The sequence below is a fragment of the Chiloscyllium plagiosum genome, chromosome 26 (assembly GCF_004010195.1).
Source record: "Chiloscyllium plagiosum isolate BGI_BamShark_2017 chromosome 26, ASM401019v2, whole genome shotgun sequence".
NCBI classification, from domain to species: domain Eukaryota; kingdom Metazoa; phylum Chordata; class Chondrichthyes; order Orectolobiformes; family Hemiscylliidae; genus Chiloscyllium; species Chiloscyllium plagiosum.
Window position 1 is genome coordinate 18,410,072 of NC_057735.1, and position 22,281 is coordinate 18,432,352.

At 41.7% G+C, this 22,281-nt stretch overlaps 1 protein-coding gene across 2 annotated transcripts in view; it reads left to right on the plus strand.

Annotated features, from left to right (window-relative positions):
* LOC122563168 (complement decay-accelerating factor-like) overlaps window positions 1-22,281 on the plus strand; it is a 98,250-nt gene that overhangs the window by 67,228 nt on the left and 8,741 nt on the right. For both annotated transcript variants that reach the window (XM_043716657.1, XM_043716658.1), the window contains one exon: window positions 17,197-17,270. In XM_043716657.1, the coding sequence (XP_043572592.1) occupies window positions 17,197-17,270 (74 nt within the window). The remainder of the gene's footprint in view (window positions 1-17,196; window positions 17,271-22,281) is intronic.

The following is a 22,281-nucleotide window of genomic DNA, read 5'->3' on the forward strand; positions in this document are numbered from 1 at the left end:
TTGAATTGGGATGGGAATCTTGAACCTCGTCCAAGCGTTCTCCCTTCTCAAGGGATAGGGTGGTGCCAGAAGACATTCAGCTGGTTGAGGAGCCACACACCCTTGGTAGTCTCCATTCAGGAGACTGCAGAGATGACCAAGTCCTCCTATTCAAACCCAAGCCTGCCTGCCCACCTCCGACAATTGGAATTGCCAACCATGGAGCATCAAGTAGATTCTGGCATGAAGACCTTTGATATATCTGGCCCCTATCATGCTCTGAATGAATGGCCAGTGTGACAGAATCAAGTGAGATTTTTCATGAGGTCATCCCAATGACGAGATCATCTCACAGACATCTGGTGTGCTTTTCCTGAACAGCAAGGTAAGAATCTTGCTTGGCAATGGTGAATTTCCAATTAACGTTCATTATTGCTTGTTAACAGCTCAACCTGCTATAGGTTGCTTTTACTTCTTCTGGGAAGCAACAATATTAGGATCAGACTTGGTTTTACCCTTCATAGAACATAGAACATAGAAACCCTTCATAAACATAGAACATAGAACATAGAAGAATACAGCGCAGTACAGGCCCTTAGGCCCTCGATGTTGCGCCGATCCAAGCCCACCTAACCTATACTAACCCACTATCCTCCATATACCTATCCAATGCCCGCTTAAATGCCCATAAAGAGGGAGAGTCCACCACTGCTACTGGCAGGGCATTCCATGAACTTACGACTCGCTGAGTGAAGAACCTACCCCTAACTTCAAACTGTGTGTTACTGAGCAGCTTATCACTGAGAAGGTGCTGCTTGACAACACTGTTGATGACAAGCTGTGGAGCACACCTTCAGACAGTATTGCCAGGGCCCATAGTCTTTGCAGTAACCAGTGGGTCCAACCATTTCTTGATATCAATAAAGGGAATCGAGTTGATTGAAGACTGGCATCTGTGATGCTGTGAAGCTGGGAACCACTGGAGGAGCCTGAGATGGATTATGTACTTGGCACTTCTGGTTGATGATTGTTGTGAATGCTTCAGCTTTATCTTTTGGACTTGTGTGCTGGGCTCCCCTCTCATTATGCATGGGGATATTTGTGGAATCTCCTTCTCCAGTCAGTTGTTTAATTGTCCACCACCATTCATGACTGGAGTGACAGAACTGCAGAACTTAGTTCTGATCCATTAGTTGTGGGATTGTTTTCCTCTATCACTTGTTGCTTATCCTGTTTGGCACGCAAGTAGTCCTATTCTGTAGCTTTACCAACTTTTAGGTATGCCCAATGTTGCTTCTGACATGCCCTCCTGCTCTCTTCATTGATCCTCTGGTTTGATGATAGTGGTAGAATGGGAGATATTTCAGGCCATGAGGTTGCAAATTGTACTAGAGTACAATTTGGCTGCTCTTAGTAGCCCATAGTGCATCATTGTAAAGTATCTTCAATATGAAGTCAGGACTTTGTCTCCACAAGAACTGTGCAGTGGTCACTCTTAGCAATACTTTCATCAACAGATGCATCTGTAGCATGTAAATTGATGAGGATGAGGTCAGATATGTCTTTCTTTGTTGTTAGTTCCATCACTATCTGCTGCTGATCCATTCTAGCAGCTGAGTCCTTTCGGACTTGACCAGCATGATCAGAATCAGCTTAGCATAGAGGTGGGATCCTAGCATAGTTTCAGTAGGGAGATTTGCAAATTGAAGACAAAATTAGTTGGTTAAGTGACAGACAGGAAATGGAGATAGAAAAATGGACAACAAAGAAGTCTGACAATAATGATGTGTATTTCAATAAACGGAGTCTAATTAATAAAGCAGATGAGCTGTAATCAAAAATAGACACTCAGAAGTATTATGCCATGGTATTCCTTGCCCCTACAGCCACCGTGTTTTTGTGCTGAGTATAGTTGAGTTTCTGGTCAATGGTAACCTCCATGATATTGACAATGGGGGATTCAGTGATGGAATCCAAATTGAACGTTAAGACACAATGGTTAGATTGTCTCTTATTGGAGATGGACAGTACTTGGCATTTGTGTGGCATGAATTACTTGCCACTTTTCAGCCCAAATCTGGATATTGTCTCGGTCTTGCTGCATTGGACATATATGAATGTTGCTGAACATGCTGCAACCATCAGTGAACATCTCTTTTTGTAGCTGAAGATGGTTGGGCCGAGATCACTAGCCTGAGGAACCTCTGTAGAGATGTCCTGGAGCTGAGATGACTGGCCTCATTCTATGTGTCAGCTATGACTCCAACCGGTGGAAGATTTTCACCCTGATTCCCATTGATTCCAGTTCTTTGATGCAGTCTTGATGTAAAAGGCAGTGACTCACTTTATCTCTAGAACTGAGATCTTTTGTCCATGTTTGAACCAAGGGTCATTGTGGTTCAGTGGTTAGCACTGCTGCCTCACAGCACCAGGAACCTGGATTGGATTCTACCCTTGGCTGGTGGTCAATGTGGAGTTTGAATGTTCTCCCTGTGTTTGTGAGTTTCTTTAGGGTGCTCCAGTTTCCTCCCACTGACCAAAGATGTGCAGGTAAGGTGCATTCACCATGATAAATTGCACATCTTGTCCAGGGATGTGTAGGCTAGATGGTTTAACCATGGGAAATGTAAGGTTACAGGGATAGGGTGGGGGTGTTGGTCTGGGTGGGATGCTCTTCAGAGGGACAGTGTGGAACTGCTTGCTTCCATACTAGGGATTCTATGATTCTATCCAATGTGTTCAGGAGCTGAGTGACTATGGTAGAACCCAAACTGTGTGTTACTGAGCAGCTTATCACTGAGAAGGTGCTGCTTGACAACACTGTTGATGACAAGCTGTGGAGCACACCTTCAGACAGTATTGCCAGGGCCCATAGTCTTTGCAGTAACCAGTGGGTCCAACCATTTCTTGATATCAATAAAGGGAATCGAGTTGATTGAAGACTGGCATCTGTGATGCTGTGAAGCTGGGAACCACTGGAGGAGCCTGAGATGGATTATGTACTTGGCACTTCTGGTTGATGATTGTTGTGAATGCTTCAGCTTTATCTTTTGGACTTGTGTGCTGGGCTCCCCTCTCATTATGCATGGGGATATTTGTGGAATCTCCTTCTCCAGTCAGTTGTTTAATTGTCCACCACCATTCATGACTGGAGTGACAGAACTGCAGAACTTAGTTCTGATCCATTAGTTGTGGGATTGTTTTCCTCTATCACTTGTTGCTTATCCTGTTTGGCACGCAAGTAGTCCTATTCTGTAGCTTTACCAACTTTTAGGTATGCCCAATGTTGCTTCTGACATGCCCTCCTGCTCTCTTCATTGATCCTCTGGTTTGATGATAGTGGTAGAATGGGAGATATTTCAGGCCATGAGGTTGCAAATTGTACTAGAGTACAATTTGGCTGCTCTTAGTAGCCCATAGTGCATCATTGTAAAGTATCTTCAATATGAAGTCAGGACTTTGTCTCCACAAGAACTGTGCAGTGGTCACTCTTAGCAATACTTTCATCAACAGATGCATCTGTAGCATGTAAATTGATGAGGATGAGGTCAGATATGTCTTTCTTTGTTGTTAGTTCCATCACTATCTGCTGCTGATCCATTCTAGCAGCTGAGTCCTTTCGGACTTGACCAGCATGATCAGAATCAGCTTAGCATAGAGGTGGGATCCTAGCATAGTTTCAGTAGGGAGATTTGCAAATTGAAGACAAAATTAGTTGGTTAAGTGACAGACAGGAAATGGAGATAGAAAAATGGACAACAAAGAAGTCTGACAATAATGATGTGTATTTCAATAAACGGAGTCTAATTAATAAAGCAGATGAGCTGTAATCAAAAATAGACACTCAGAAGTATTATGCCATGGTATTCCTTGCCCCTACAGCCACCGTGTTTTTGTGCTGAGTATAGTTGAGTTTCTGGTCAATGGTAACCTCCATGATATTGACAATGGGGGATTCAGTGATGGAATCCAAATTGAACGTTAAGACACAATGGTTAGATTGTCTCTTATTGGAGATGGACAGTACTTGGCATTTGTGTGGCATGAATTACTTGCCACTTTTCAGCCCAAATCTGGATATTGTCTCGGTCTTGCTGCATTGGACATATATGAATGTTGCTGAACATGCTGCAACCATCAGTGAACATCTCTTTTTGTAGCTGAAGATGGTTGGGCCGAGATCACTAGCCTGAGGAACCTCTGTAGAGATGTCCTGGAGCTGAGATGACTGGCCTCATTCTATGTGTCAGCTATGACTCCAACCGGTGGAAGATTTTCACCCTGATTCCCATTGATTCCAGTTCTTTGATGCAGTCTTGATGTAAAAGGCAGTGACTCACTTTATCTCTAGAACTGAGATCTTTTGTCCATGTTTGAACCAAGGGTCATTGTGGTTCAGTGGTTAGCACTGCTGCCTCACAGCACCAGGAACCTGGATTGGATTCTACCCTTGGCTGGTGGTCAATGTGGAGTTTGAATGTTCTCCCTGTGTTTGTGAGTTTCTTTAGGGTGCTCCAGTTTCCTCCCACTGACCAAAGATGTGCAGGTAAGGTGCATTCACCATGATAAATTGCACATCTTGTCCAGGGATGTGTAGGCTAGATGGTTTAACCATGGGAAATGTAAGGTTACAGGGATAGGGTGGGGGTGTTGGTCTGGGTGGGATGCTCTTCAGAGGGACAGTGTGGAACTGCTTGCTTCCATACTAGGGATTCTATGATTCTATCCAATGTGTTCAGGAGCTGAGTGACTATGGTAGAACCCAAACTGTGTGTTACTGAGCAGCTTATCACTGAGAAGGTGCTGCTTGACAACACTGTTGATGACAAGCTGTGGAGCACACCTTCAGACAGTATTGCCAGGGCCCATAGTCTTTGCAGTAACCAGTGGGTCCAACCATTTCTTGATATCAATAAAGGGAATCGAGTTGATTGAAGACTGGCATCTGTGATGCTGTGAAGCTGGGAACCACTGGAGGAGCCTGAGATGGATTATGTACTTGGCACTTCTGGTTGATGATTGTTGTGAATGCTTCAGCTTTATCTTTTGGACTTGTGTGCTGGGCTCCCCTCTCATTATGCATGGGGATATTTGTGGAATCTCCTTCTCCAGTCAGTTGTTTAATTGTCCACCACCATTCATGACTGGAGTGACAGAACTGCAGAACTTAGTTCTGATCCATTAGTTGTGGGATTGTTTTCCTCTATCACTTGTTGCTTATCCTGTTTGGCACGCAAGTAGTCCTATTCTGTAGCTTTACCAACTTTTAGGTATGCCCAATGTTGCTTCTGACATGCCCTCCTGCTCTCTTCATTGATCCTCTGGTTTGATGATAGTGGTAGAATGGGAGATATTTCAGGCCATGAGGTTGCAAATTGTACTAGAGTACAATTTGGCTGCTCTTAGTAGCCCATAGTGCATCATTGTAAAGTATCTTCAATATGAAGTCAGGACTTTGTCTCCACAAGAACTGTGCAGTGGTCACTCTTAGCAATACTTTCATCAACAGATGCATCTGTAGCATGTAAATTGATGAGGATGAGGTCAGATATGTCTTTCTTTGTTGTTAGTTCCATCACTATCTGCTGCTGATCCATTCTAGCAGCTGAGTCCTTTCGGACTTGACCAGCATGATCAGAATCAGCTTAGCATAGAGGTGGGATCCTAGCATAGTTTCAGTAGGGAGATTTGCAAATTGAAGACAAAATTAGTTGGTTAAGTGACAGACAGGAAATGGAGATAGAAAAATGGACAACAAAGAAGTCTGACAATAATGATGTGTATTTCAATAAACGGAGTCTAATTAATAAAGCAGATGAGCTGTAATCAAAAATAGACACTCAGAAGTATTATGCCATGGTATTCCTTGCCCCTACAGCCACCGTGTTTTTGTGCTGAGTATAGTTGAGTTTCTGGTCAATGGTAACCTCCATGATATTGACAATGGGGGATTCAGTGATGGAATCCAAATTGAACGTTAAGACACAATGGTTAGATTGTCTCTTATTGGAGATGGACAGTACTTGGCATTTGTGTGGCATGAATTACTTGCCACTTTTCAGCCCAAATCTGGATATTGTCTCGGTCTTGCTGCATTGGACATATATGAATGTTGCTGAACATGCTGCAACCATCAGTGAACATCTCTTTTTGTAGCTGAAGATGGTTGGGCCGAGATCACTAGCCTGAGGAACCTCTGTAGAGATGTCCTGGAGCTGAGATGACTGGCCTCATTCTATGTGTCAGCTATGACTCCAACCGGTGGAAGATTTTCACCCTGATTCCCATTGATTCCAGTTCTTTGATGCAGTCTTGATGTAAAAGGCAGTGACTCACTTTATCTCTAGAACTGAGATCTTTTGTCCATGTTTGAACCAAGGGTCATTGTGGTTCAGTGGTTAGCACTGCTGCCTCACAGCACCAGGAACCTGGATTGGATTCTACCCTTGGCTGGTGGTCAATGTGGAGTTTGAATGTTCTCCCTGTGTTTGTGAGTTTCTTTAGGGTGCTCCAGTTTCCTCCCACTGACCAAAGATGTGCAGGTAAGGTGCATTCACCATGATAAATTGCACATCTTGTCCAGGGATGTGTAGGCTAGATGGTTTAACCATGGGAAATGTAAGGTTACAGGGATAGGGTGGGGGTGTTGGTCTGGGTGGGATGCTCTTCAGAGGGACAGTGTGGAACTGCTTGCTTCCATACTAGGGATTCTATGATTCTATGCAATGTGTTCAGGAGCTGAGTGACTATGGTAGAACCCAAACTGTGTGTTACTGAGCAGCTTATCACTGAGAAGGTGCTGCTTGACAACACTGTTGATGACAAGCTGTGGAGCACACCTTCAGACAGTATTGCCAGGGCCCATAGTCTTTGCAGTAACCAGTGGGTCCAACCATTTCTTGATATCAATAAAGGGAATCGAGTTGATTGAAGACTGGCATCTGTGATGCTGTGAAGCTGGGAACCACTGGAGGAGCCTGAGATGGATTATGTACTTGGCACTTCTGGTTGATGATTGTTGTGAATGCTTCAGCTTTATCTTTTGGACTTGTGTGCTGGGCTCCCCTCTCATTATGCATGGGGATATTTGTGGAATCTCCTTCTCCAGTCAGTTGTTTAATTGTCCACCACCATTCATGACTGGAGTGACAGAACTGCAGAACTTAGTTCTGATCCATTAGTTGTGGGATTGTTTTCCTCTATCACTTGTTGCTTATCCTGTTTGGCACGCAAGTAGTCCTATTCTGTAGCTTTACCAACTTTTAGGTATGCCCAATGTTGCTTCTGACATGCCCTCCTGCTCTCTTCATTGATCCTCTGGTTTGATGATAGTGGTAGAATGGGAGATATTTCAGGCCATGAGGTTGCAAATTGTACTAGAGTACAATTTGGCTGCTCTTAGTAGCCCATAGTGCATCATTGTAAAGTATCTTCAATATGAAGTCAGGACTTTGTCTCCACAAGAACTGTGCAGTGGTCACTCTTAGCAATACTCTCATCAACAGATGCATCTGTAGCATGTAAATTGATGAGGATGAGGTCAGATATGTCTTTCTTTGTTGTTAGTTCCATCACTATCTGCTGCTGACCCATTCTAGCAGCTTAGTCCTTTCGGACTTGACCAGCATGATCAGAATCAGCTTAGCATAGAGGTGGGATCCTAGCATAGTTTCAGTAGGGAGATTTGCAAATTGAAGGCAAAATTAGTTGGTTAAGTGACAGACAGGAAATGGAGATAGAAAAATGGACAACAAAGAAGTCTGACAATAATGATGTGTATTTCAATAAACGGAGTCTAATTAATAAAGCAGATGAGCTGTAATCAAAAATAGACACTCAGAAGTATTATGTCATGCACACAAGATAAGAGGCAAATCTAGACGAGTACACTAACACCATCACAAACTTCATTTGCTAATATGTGGAGAATTGTATGCTAAATAAGTCATTCTGGGTGTTCCCCAACCAGAAACCTTGGATGAACTGGGAAGTCAATTCCCAACTGAAGACCAGGTATGTAGCATTCAAGTCGGATGACCCAGACCTATGCAGAAATTCCAGGTATGACGACCGCAAAGCTATCAGAAATGCCAAGAAGCAGTACCAGACTAAGTTAGAGGTCCAAACCAACCATAAAACTCCCGCCACCTGTGGCAAGGCCTAAAAACATAATGGGATATAAAATGAAGCAGAGCAAGATAATGGACATAGATGTGGCCCTCTCAGATGCACTCAGTACTTTCTAAGCTCAGTTCGAGCAGTATGCCAGCAGTCTGGTGTCACCTCCCTAACAGCCTCGCATGCACAATTCCCTCTATCACTGCTGAAGACATCAGACTGGTCTTCCTGGGAGTCAACCCAAGCAAAGCGACGAGTCCGGACAGAGTCACCAGCAGTGCACTTGAATCCTGTTTGGACTGGCTAGCAGAGGTATTCACTGACATCTTCAACCTCTCACTCCTACAAGCCAAGGACCCCATCTGCTTCAAGAAGACCACCATCATCCCAGTACCTAAGAAAGCATATGTAACGTTGCCTTAATGACAAGCATCCATCTCCATAATCATGAAGTACTTTGAGAGGCTGCACATGGCCCACATCAACTCTAGTTTCCCAGCCTGCCTAGATCGCCTGCAATTTGCCTACTGATATAATTGATCCACAGTGAATGGCATTTCCCTAGCCCTGCACTCATCCCTGGAACATATGGACAACAAGGACATCTACATCAGACTCCTGCTCTTCGGCTACAGCTCCACCTTCAATACCATTATTCTCTCCAGAATGATCTCAAAGCTTCAAGACCTAGATCTAAGTTCCACCCTCTGCAACTGGATCCTCAGCTTTCTGACCCATAGACTGCAATTAGTGAAGATAGACAACAGCACCTTCTCCTCGATAACACTCAACACTGAAGCCCCCCAAGGATGCCCCCTCAGGCCCTTACTTTACTCCATGTACACCCACGACTCTTGCCAAATTCCAAATGAATGCTATCTCCAAGTTTGCGGGTGACACACAGTGGTAGAATGGTTCTCAAACAATGATGAGGCAGAATACAGAAAGGAGTTAGAGGGCTTTGTGACGTGGTGCAATAAGAACAACCTCTCTCTCAACATCAGCAAAACTAAATAATTGATTATTGCCTTCAAAAAGAAAGGAGGAGAACACGTTCCCATCTACATCAATGGAGCTGATGTTGAGAGGGTTGAGAGCATCACATTCCTAGGAGTTTGACGATAACTAACAATTTGTCCTGTACTTGCCATGTAGATGGTCAAAAAGGCAAGTAACGCCTCTTCTTCCTTTGTCCATAAGGTCCCTCACCAATTTCTACAAATGCACCATTGAAAGCATACTGTCCGGGTTCATAATGGCCTGATATGGCAAATGCTCTGCCCAGAAAGAAATTACAGAAGATTGTGCACACAGTCCAGACCATCACAGAAGTCAGCCTCCTATTTATGAACTTCATTTTCATGGCTCATTGCCGTGGATAGGCTGCGAACATCCCACACCGGTAATGCTCTCCTACAACCTCTTCCATTAGGTGGAAAATACAGAAGCTTGAATGTTTGCACTAGCAGATTCAAAAACGTCTTCTTCCATGCCTTTAGATTAGATTAGATTACATTACTTACAGTGTGGAAACAGGCCCTTCGGCCAAACAAGTCCACACCAACCCACCGAAGCGCAACCCACCCAGACCCATTCCCCTACATTTACCCCTTCACCTAACACTACGGGCAATTTAGCATGGCCAATTCACCTAACCTGCACATTTTTGGACTGTGGGAGGAAACCGGAGCACCCGGAGGAAACCCACGCAGACACGGGGAGAATGTGCAAGCTCCACACAGTCAGTCACCTGAGGCAGGAATTGAACCCGGGTCTCTGGCGCTGTGAGCAGTAGTGCTAACCACTGTGCCACCATGCCACCCCATCATTAGATGATGAATGGACTCTCCAACTTAAAATTATGCTGATCTTGTTAATTTTGATCTTCCCTAGCACATGCCCAGTGCGATATAACCTGTATGCCTCAGTCTAAGTTTTTTTTCACTCTGTGATCTGTATGCCCTTGCTTACTATGATCTTCCTGTACTGCTCATAAACAAAGCTTTTCACTGTACTTAGGTACACATGATAATGAATCAAATCACATTTTGATGGCTAGGCATGTCAGAGTACATAAAAGCCAAGCCCACATCAGTCAGCAGTTTTACCACTTACAGCTCCACAGAGATGCAGTAAGGTTTCACAGAACTTGTCATATCTCCTTGGATGCAATAAAAACCAGGTCTGCCATAAAACCTACACCGTTGATTACTGTGCCTCTTTTGGGGAACCATTCCGAAAGGAGTTAGTGAACTATGTGGGATCCCTGTTCAAAAGAAAAGGGCCACAATTATATTTTTACCATCACCACCATTATTTTCCATTTTCTAGAACCTGCACCTCGTATCTACCAAAACAGTGGCAAGCTAATTTACCCATTAAGATCTCATCTGACCAAGGCTCAAATTTCATGTCCAAAATATTCCAGAAATTGTTGGAAGCCTTCCTGCAGTCACAGGAGGCACTAGAATGGTATCACAAAACTTAAAAACATTGGTCAGATTATACTGCTATGAATAATTGCACAACTTGGATTAAGGACTGGGACATCTTTTGGTTGCCATCAGACATTCATTGAATGAATTCACCAGTTTTATTCCATTTAACTTTGCTCATGAACACCAAGTTTGAGGGTTCTGAAACAACTCAAGGAGAGGTTTTTCAACTAGAAGGAGCAAGTCTCTATCTTAGACTATGATTCAGAGTTTTAAGAGTGGCTTTGTGAGCCTGCAAAGTGGCCTGAGAACACTTTAAAGTCACCAAATTGTGATGAAACTCAAAGTAAACAAACATGCCAGAGTTTGAACCTTATAGCTGGGAAGCAACTTCTTGGTGCTTCTACAAACACCAGGTGAACTTGTAAAGTTCCAGTTTAGTGATTTGTATCAAGTGGCAAAGAAACTCAGGAAGTTACTCTTCTGATTGAGACCTAGACTGGGAACAAAAATGTCTGTGTAATGTCAACATGATAACTCAATACCACTACATAGAAGGAAAATGGTTTGTCCTGTTGTCACTAAACTGGGAGCTGAGGATTGCAGCAAAAATGAATTGGAGGGAGACATGGGTGAGACCCATATTAAACACCCTACTATCCCATTAAGCAATAGAGAAATACTGGTAAACCTAGACTCCTTTTTCACCCACCTATTTGCAACAGCAAGCAAGACTTAGTGAGATTGCTCACTTTATTCAAGGGTTGGTGAAGAGACAAACCAGGCTGCACCATGTTAGCTCTGTATAATGTGGATGTTGTGGAGAACCCTCCCCATAAGGTTACATCCCTATTGGCTAGGTCCAGATAAGCTGGTGTAGATTTGGTAGGTGATGAACTAGATACTGGAACAGCAAATAATAGAGCCTGGTACCAGTAACTGGAACTCCCCAGTTGAGCTCATGTTCAAGCTTGATGGATCAATAAGACTCTGGATTGATGACCAAAATGCTGATGCAATGATCGTAGCCAATTCCTACCCAATACACAGGCTGGAAGATTGAATAAACAAGTTTGGCAAAGCCACCTTTGTTACCAATATAGATTTGCTGTATATGCTTGTGTAGGTCGTGTTTTGAAGGCCTTTGTTTTGGACTGAAATTAGGGAGTTGACTTATAGACAAGTTATTGTTTTCGAGGGGATGAATTTCATGCTTGGCATGAGTCAAAAAATGGACAAACAAGAGCCAGATCTTTGTATAAAATAATAAACAACAGAAGGAAAATGAATTATGGCCATTATTAAGTATTTATCCACAAAATAACTGTCTCCATTCTGCCTGCTACAGTAGAACAGTACTTTCATACTGTATTCCAGTTACCAGTATAGTAAAGTGCATGAAGGTCAACACATAAGTACAACTCTTAATAGATATAACAGCAGGTGGTTAGGCCATCTACCAGGGATATTCCTACAACACACAATTCATGAAATAAAAACAACGGAGCAGTAAAAACAACAAAAGCAAAAGTTTGATAGTATTTTATTTAAAAATAATGCATTAAACTATGAATAATATATGATAACTACATTATATCAAAAAAACTGATGTTCACAGCAAAAGACTCTTCTCACCATACATCACGAATATTATGGGATAGCTGTTTAAAACAAAAGTTACAGGTACATGCAAAAGTTCATTAGAATCCTTCAAATTCCCTGACCTCCACAGTTGCACCACTTTATAATTTATTCCAGTCATATGGGTTAACCATATCATCGTATGGTTCATCTGAATTCTCAAGGGTCTCATCAATTGATTTGTCATCACTTTCATCTGACATAAATAGTCATCCTCCATACCATCTAAAGCATTACAAATTCCACATTTTTTGAAGGTTTTCACTATAATTTCAGTATCCATCTCCTACCAGGACCAAACAATCCACTCAAACAGTTGCTAGTAATGGAGCGCGCATGTTGCCAGCCTTTGTGAAGCATTCTGCCTCTTTTTGCATCCAAGTGTCCCATTTTTCCCTTACGAAGTCCATCAAAGGTTTATTGATGATAACATCTAGTGACTGCACCATTCGTAAGGCCTCTCAGAATCATTGCAATGTCAGTATTGTTAGCTCGAATTTCAGTGATAACAGCTTTCACTCTGTATGATCATATCCCAAACTAGTAAGCTTTTTTCCTTTCTAAGTCCACCTGGTTGCATATTCCAGACCTCCATAATCCAAGTCTTGCAGCCACCTTCATCCATCCACCCTGTTTCATGGACAAGGCTAACAATGCCTTTCGGAAATTTCTGTTTGGGAAGAGTTTTCCGCATAAAAATCACCACAGGCTTTAACTTTGTTCCATCTGCCATGCACCCAAGTAGCACAGTAAATTGACTCCTTTCATGACCATAGTCTTAAGTAAAACTATTTTTGCTCCAATCTTTGCTCCAATTCTGTTCTCTGGCATATCAAAGTTCATTGGGATTTTGTCCATATTGTCAATGCATGACAGACTGTACCCATTTTTCTTCAGCTTCTGATTACAAAGCGATGGAACCCTATTAGCTTGTCATTAAGTTCTGCTGGTAGACATTGGGCAATTTTGGTTTTTGGTCTAAGCACTAAATCATACCTTTTTATAAACCTACTGCTCCATCTAGCACTGGCTTTGAAATCACTGAATCCACCAATTTTTGCTTCGATTTTGGTGCGAATTCTGACACATTGTTGACTCACAATGCTCCTGTTCTGACACCACTAATTTACCCAGTCAGCAATCTTTTCTTCTAGTTGCGGCCACTTAAAGAGTTATAGAGATGTACAGCATGGAAACAGACCCTTCGGTCCAACTCGACTATGCCAACCAGATATCCCAACCTAACCTAGTCCCATTTGCCTGTACTTGGCCCATATCCCTCTAAACCCTTCCTATTCATATACCCATCCAGATGCCTTTTAAATGTTGCAATTGTACCAGCCTCTACCACTTCCTCTGGCAGCTCATTCCATACACGCACCACCCGCTGTGTGACAAAGTTACCCCTTAGGTTTCTTTTATATCTTTCCCCTCTCACCCTAAACATATGCCCTCTAGTTCTGGACTCCCCCACCGCAAGGAAAAAACTTTGTTTATTTATCCTATTGTTCAGCTTTCCTCGGCTAGCATACTCCTGTTTTGGCATAGCCTTTAAATGTGTGGCTATTTTCCTTCAATCTCACACAAGTTTTTTCAGAAACACAGATCTCCTTTGCAGTGATGCTATTGCTGTTCTTCTCTGCAACTTCAATTACTTTTAGTTTAAACAGTGCTGTATACTTCTTTCTTTTGTGATGCCATTTTGTCAGAAAAAGTTGGGAGAGTTTTACCGTAAGTTCAGAACACAACTGTACGCAACACCTAAGAAACTGAGGCATTAGCAGGAAGACAAAGTTGAAGGCTGCCATAAGGTACTGTAGATACCAGTATTTGCATGCACAGGTCAAATATATGTATGTAAATGTTACATCAATAAATATATATACAGTATACATATAGTTATCAACATTCAATTTAATTACTTGAAAATCATGTTGCGCAAATATATACATGCTGCGTGTAACATGTGATGACGCAGGTGTTGAATCAAAAACGAGTTTTTCAATCAAAAATGTGTATTTGAATCAAAACTGTGCAAATCATACCCTTTAAGGCTGCATGTATGGTCAGGAAGAGATCCCTGAAAAGCTAGGGTCAACTTAGAAATGAGGTATATGAAAAATATCAGACATTTTGGCCAAAAACGAAATCCTCATATACACCAGGTTGACCTATACACGGGTATATATGGTACTCAGGGGCTGTTGGCAGTTTGCAGGGAGAAAGCGAGGACTGCCGATGCTGGAGAACAGAGTTGAAAGTGTGCTGCTGGAAAAGCACAGCAGGTCAGGCAGCATCCGAGGAGCAGGAGAATTGACATTTCATGCGTAAGCCCTTCACCAGGAAGGGATTCCTAATGAATGGCTTATGCCTGAAACATTGAATCTCCTGCTCCTCATTGGAAGTTCGCAGGATTGCCATATGAAGGTTATCTCAAGAGTTATATCAGTTTCACGTCAGAACATAAGGCTAATAGGACTAGATAGTGACAAACTTAGCTAATTGCATTGTATACCTATGCCACCTACGACTTTACAATAACATCTAGGAAACACGCTTACAGCAAATAAAAGACTTCTTTCTAAAAATACAGGCCCCACTACTAATATAGATAGTGGTCAACTTTGCAAAATGTGTGTTTGCTAAGGCTCAAGTGACCTATTTAATGCCCAGACTGCAAAGGTGGAAGAAGTTGCTTTCCCACAATAATTCCCACAAGTGGATCATTGGAAGTAATATCCTTTCTCAGACGGATAGAGAGTGAAGGTTATGGGAATTTGAGAAATGCTGACATGATATTTTAAGAAATTGTTAATAAAATTGAGATCATCTGCAAATTGAATTCTGTGTCCCTTGTCTGCCTCACTGATGAGAGCACTAAAATAAAGTATTTTAAATAATAAACTGGTTGAAGTGTCCACTGCATGGACCACAATATTCTCCCAACTGAAAATAATAAAGTTAAAGTATCACACGTATCACAGATACTCATTTAATGGATTGTATGCAACTAGTAGTCAAGCTACAACACAGACTGCAAAGATTGGCTGATAAAATGCACTCACAGGTGTCAGACTGAGACCGTGACTAGAGGATAAAGTAATTTACTTTGTTTTCAGTGAATTTTTAGTATACTTTGTTTTTAGGTTTATATCACACCAGAAATAAGTTGATCTATATTTTCTTTGTGTTAGATCTTGGGTTGCAGTTAAATTCACAAAGTGATCTTGTGCTTAGAAAAGTTGGAGACCCCTGGGATAGCGTGATTGAATGAGCAGAGAGATTACATGGTTGATGTCATAGTGACAGTTCTCCATGAAAACATTAAGAAAGAGTAAAATGCTCGAGGGAGGGATCACACAGGAGAGAGATGGAGTGAGAACACAGGAGTTGGGTGAAAGTTTCTATCTGGGACTGGTGATGGAAGAATGGCTCAATCTGATGTCCAGTTTCTGATTCATAAAGGGATCATTGATTCATAGAAACCCCTCAGTGCAGAAAGAGCACCATTCAGCCCATCAAGTTTGCACCAACCCTCTGAACAGCAATCAAACTACAACCGATTCCCCCCAAACTATCTTCATAACCTTGCATTTACCATGGATAATCCACCTAGCCTGCACATCCGTGGACACAATGGGAAGGTTTAGCATGGCCAATTCACCTAACCTGCAAATCTTTGGTCAGTGGGAGGAAACCGGAACATCTAGAGGAAACCCATGCAGACACAACGAGAATATAGATGGCTGGACGGGATGCGGTTGAGTCCTTTGTTAAAGACAGACTGTTCAATATCAGAGAGAAAAACAAAATCAGAAAGTATTGCAAATTCATAGCAAGGTGTGAGATGCAAAGAAGGATGGGGCCAAAGAGAAGTGAAAGAGGAGAGATATTTGGAGCAGCATTACATTTGCCATAACATTGAAAAAAAGATTTTGGATGAATTAAAGCAGAAGAGAATTTCTGGTGTACCTTCCAATGTAGCACAAATGTCTTTGTGCATATCAATGAGTGTTCTTACATCGGCCTCCCTTTATCTGAGTCTCCTGAGAGCAAATGTGCAACTCTCCCTTGGGTAAGCTTTACCTGAGCAATCCTTCTTGCCTTCTCTGTAAGCCACTGGTGTCCAATGATTCATTATATACAGATTCAAATTTATGCTATCCACTAAAGTAATAGCTATGTCAGAGACTGAGTGGTAGCTGTGAAATCAAGTCATTGCATTTTTTTTCATCAATCTGTTGTTCCTCTTAGGTATCATGCTTCTATAGCATCACTTGTCAAGGTGCCCGTTTGTTGGCATTGAAAAAGAGGAAATCACAAAGTAATTTTGTGGTCAGAGAATTAGGGAATGCAAGAGTTGGATGCTTCTACTATCTGCAGTTTATAAACCAGAAGAATTTATGGAATATAGGGAAGTGGAAATTGAGATGGTTGAATATATAGGAACATCTGTGGTTCAATCCTGCCACAAGCATGACAGCATTCATGGCTGTTTCAATGATGGTCAGCACTGTAACCTCCATCGGGGTGTAGACATGGAACTACACTGTCCCAAGCTGTTAGGTATTGCTGCCTGCAACGGATGCCACCTAGCGCCTTCAATAAAGATAGAAATATAACAGTAAATGTGGTAAAGTGTGCGACTTTCCTGTCTATTATATATACATTACAACAGAAACAACATTTCAGTTTAGCTGTCAATGTTGGAAAATGTATGAAAGGTCCTACGTAAAAATAAAAACACATCACAAAAGGAAGCCATTCAGCCCTATATGTCCAACTCACTCTTGCACTTTTCACACACACCACTGCATTTTTTCTTCAGCTGATTATCTGAATCCCATTTGAAAGCCACAATTGAAACCTCCTCCCCCACACCCTCATTTCTTAATTTTTTTACTTTTGAATCTGTCTCCTTATTGTCACATTGTGCCATTTAAATTGAATTTCAAGCTTAAATTTCCTGAATGAAAATTGATTTCAATTTTCCTTTTACACTGGATTGTTGTCCTCTCTGTAGGTACCAGTTGGTTGGTAGGCCATATCGGCTTTGTAAAGCTTCCGGTTGGGATGGCCAGGTCCCAACGTGTGACCGTAAGTTAAAATTCCATCTTTCTTAAGAGGCTGAAGGTTTTGTTTTCTATGATTTACCAGCTCTATACTGTCTAACTAATATAATCTTACAGAATATTATTTTATTTAACTCACGTTAAATCAGGTTAGAAGATCTTTCTTCCGTGCTTTGACATAGGGAAGATAGGGACTGGAAATGCAGATACCATTAACATACAACTCTCCTATCAATCATGAAGGGCTGTGTGATCATATCGGAGGATGCTTTAAGAGAAAAAGAGATCTGGGGCCAATCTCATGAATACAAGGATCTATTAGTATTTCATCATTTTTATTCCACTCCTTGTTTACTGCCCTTCCTCCCACGAAATTCACAAATGGCATCCAATATGACTGTTACATTTCTGTTACAAGTTTCTGTTGAAGTGTACATTGCATTGGTCATGAAGATTCCATTCTGGTTGACAGCTTATTAGCATATCCAGTTCTTAAAGTGACACAGCTCTTAACAGCCATACACATCACTTTCTTTCAATGATAAAATTACATTAACTAGAAGAAAAATAAATCTACGTTAGGGTAGGTGCAACACTATTTATACAGAAACAATATTGAAAAGTGCTTAATTTTAAGAATCTAAAAATCTGCATAATATCAGTGGTTTGATCCTCCTTCTAGATCTTATGATGGTATAACTTTTCAGAGATTTAGATTTCATAGTTGGGTGTTCTCAACTTGTAGATGTGCATATTGTACTTGTATTGTATATTGTTAGTGTGTTGATTGTTGGACTTATTATTCAAACTATTTTTTGATGTGTGTGTACAATTTGAAATTTGCACAATTTCCCTAGTCTTTTTTTACTCACTCACGGGATTAGGACGTCACTGGAGAACCAGCATTTATTGCCCATCCCAATGGACAATTGGAAGTCAACCACATTGCTGTGGGTCTGGAATCACATGTAGGCCAGACCACATGAGGATGGCAGATTCCTTCCCTAAAAGACATTAGTGACCCAGATGGGTTTTTCTAACAATTGACAATGGATTCCTTGTCATCACAGACTCTTGGTTCCAGATATTTATTGAATTCAGATTCCACCATCTGCTGTGGCAAGATTTGAATCCAGATCCCCAGAACATTACCTGGGTCTCTGGGTTACGAATCCACCAATGATATCACTTGACCATTGCCTCCCCATTGTTTTCCCTCAATGTTGTTCTTTTTCAATGTTATGATTTCATTGTATCCAAGCTTACTGCCCACTTGGGATATATCTGAGAGTAACTGTGTTTCATGTATAGGATGTATGACTCTGACATTCTGTTCTCAAAGCAAATAATATACTCTGTAGCTGCATGTTGGTCAACCATCATCTTCATTCTCCCTTGTTTTTCGAGAAGTTTATCCTGTATCTCTGAGAACTTGGACAGGTGATGGCTTGATGGTGTTACCTTCCAAACAATGTCTCTGCTTATGATAGTAAGACCATATCTAGGGGTGTAGCTGCCTTTGCAATATAGAGGGAGGTAGCTGAACTAAATCAACCTCTCTACTTCATACAAACAAACACATTTAAGAGATATATAAGAAAATAACAAAACTGTTCCAATGTGTGATTTCTACCAAAAGTCCATTGCAAAATGCAGTACAGGAGCTGCACTGCTGTCAGGCATATGGCAATAAAAAAAAAACAGTATGGGCAGTGAAATGCCAAACTGCTTTGGAAATCCTGAAGGCCTTTGAACAAGCAAGCACATGGTTTCAAACCCAAACTATCATTTGGTTTCAAGTAGACATCAATGTGTGCTATATTGAGATAGGGGCTGTATTTCTTAGGATGACAAATTCATAATAGAGAGTCTAATCAGGGTCTTCTCAAAAAATCTAATCAGACATCAGAAGTGCTAATCCACAGTGGAAAAGTAAACCTTTGGTTTATTATTACTTCCAAACACTTCAAGAGGAAAATTTCAATTCTTCTTTTCCAAGGAAAAATCATCAGAATCAGTGACACAGCTAAATCTGCAACAATCTTGAGTGAGAATGTGAATATATTGGGTTCACCAGTGAGACAACAGAAGACAAATGAAGAAATTCAACCAAATCTACAAACTGAAGTAAACAATTTACTTACTTACACATGCATCAGCAGATTGAGAATAAAAATTGCTTACACAGATTGAAAACAAACTACAGACAACTCTTTGGGATGGAATGTGGACAGGGGATGACCAAAGTCAAGAGATTCAGGACATGATCAAGGAGATGGCACAGAGTTCCAGCATCAAGAAGAGATTGCCTGGCTGAGAGATCACAGGATACTGAAAAAAAAAGTGTTTCAGTAGATCAGCTAAATTCCATGATAGAGGTTCATAGAACAAAGGTCCCCCAGATGATATGTGGGACAGCAACCTGATTCAACAAGAATTCAACAACTTGCAGAGGACCCTGTGACAGGCAGTCAACAAAACCCAGAGGAACAGGCAAGAAGAGGATTAAGACAAGAAACAATAAAATGTAACTTTGCAAGAAAGTTATAAAGTAATTGGAGAGAAATAGAGACGGACCAACAGAAAGGAGAATCAATATGTAGGGATTGAAAAGAATTATGCAGTGGCATCAGAAGAAAGGAAATGTTGATCATTTGGTAAGTAACTGCTGTTAGGGACAGTTCGTAAAGTTCCAAAATTGCAAAATGCATTTTAAATATAATTACCTATCTCAGATTTTTTAAGAGACCTCCGTAAAAGGGAAGTAAAAAACTAATGATTTCGTTATTTTTCTTATTTCTCAGTGGTAAAATGTATTGAATTCTAAGGTTTAAATGAATTCAGTAAGTGGTAGTGAGAAGAGACATTGACTGATTTAAAAATTAATTCACCATATAATTATTAACTTAATTAAGACAAGAAAGATGGAAGGGCAGATTAATTGTGAAGATGATCACAAAATGTGAAACTCCTGGACCTAGTATGATCTAGGGTAAACACATCTACAATAAATGTTTCCCACCTGAGCAACATCCCGCTTGGAAGCCAAACTGCTAGCGCTGTGCTGAATCAGGTAGAGGAAAATTATCTGGATACTTTAAATCAGGAGTCCTTTTGAATATGGTGTTCTGATTTGATCATTAGTCATGGAAAGTTGAGGGCAACTGTGAGTGAAATAGATAAGGGACCCAGACAGCAGGAGTGCAGGAGCCTTAGCCTTTGGAATTAGATAACAGGTTTGTTATCCTTCAACTTGTTTCAATGAGAATAAGTGCTGCACAAGGTCATCTAACTGACCATGTCACCATAGTATAGGGAACCGTTGAAATAGAAAAAATATACAAAGGGAGATAAAGTGTAAGGTAGAGGAGCAGAAGTAGAGCTTTTGGCCCATTGAGTCTGATCTGCCTTTCAATGAGATTATGTCTGATCTGATAATCCTCAACTCCACTTTCCTACCTTCTTTTCAATAAACCCAGTTCTTTTAATGATTAAGAATATGTTTTCTGAAGTCTTTCTCTGTTTTGATAATATTCAGCTTGTCTATTCTCCCTACCAAATTGCATAACCTCACATTTTCCCACATTACATTCCATCTGTCAACTTTCTGTCCACCCAGTTAACCTGTTTCTATACCTTCAGACACTTTGTGCTATTCTCACAACTTACTTCCCTAACTATCCTTGTGTTATCTACAATAGATAACACAACAATCTTGACAATAGTCTACTTCAAACCCACTGACTCTCACAACTACCAGAAAGACACTTCCTCCCACCTCCCTCATTAAAAATGCTATCCCTTCCTCCCAAATCGTCCACCTCCGCCACATCTGCTCCCAGGAGGAGTAATTCCACTCTAGCATATCCCAGATGGTCTCTGACTTCAAAGACCACAATTTGCCCTCCCACGTGGTCAACAATACCCTCCATGATATCTCCTCCACTTCCTGCACCTCTGGTCTTGAACCCTACCCCTCCAACCGCAACACGGATAGAACCCTCCTGGTCCTCGCTTTCCACCTCACCAATCTCTGGATACAATGCATCATCCTCCGCCATTCCCACTGCCTATAGTCAGATCCCACCACCAGAGATATATTTCTCTCCCCACCCCTTCCAGTATTCCACAGAGACCATTCTCTCCACGACTCCCTCATTAGCTCCACACTCACCACTAACCCACCCTCCCTTCCCAGCACTTTCCCTTGCCACCACAAGAGGTGTAATACCTATGCCCACACCTTCCCTCCACCTCCATCCAAGGCCCCAAAGAATCCTTCCACATCCGGTAAAGATTCTCCTGCACATCCACCCACCTCATCTATGTCTGATGCTCTTGATGTGGTCTCTTCTATATTGGGGAGACAGGATACCAACTTGTGGAATGTTTCAGAGAACATCTCTGGGACATACACAGGAAAGCAGTGAGTATAAATTCTCACCCTTCGACGCCAACGGCCATTTTGAGTGCAAGCAGCAGCGGAGGTAAGACGAACCCGAAAGACTGCAGCTAAGGTAAGGCAGTTTTTTAAACTTACTTACCGGTAGTGGACAGCGGTGTTTTCCCTATCACAGAAGGAGTGGGAGCAGCGGAGGAAGTGACGAGGATCAGAGGGGCAGCCAGGAAGGAAAGCAGTGAGTATATATATCAGCAAGGCGGCTAAACCCGAGACTCTACAACTGTAGTATCTCCCACCCGTCCTCCTCCTCTAACCTAGTTAATAAGGTAAGGTTCATTCAAAGCTTCCTCTATTGAATATAAGTTTGTTATTAATTTTATAGCAACTTGAACTAAGCTTTCTACTTTAGTACTGAGTGGGTGTTCAGATAAGTCGGGTATGCTTGCTAGGGCAGTTGCTTGCTCCTCCTGCAGAATGTGGCAGGTGGGAGACATGGCACACGTCTCCGCTGGCTACATCTGTGGGAAGTGCACCCAACTCCAGCTCCTTGAAAACTGTGTTAGGGAATTGGAGCTGGAGCTGGATGAATTACGGATCATTCGGGAGGCTGAGGGGGTAATTGAGAGGAGTTACC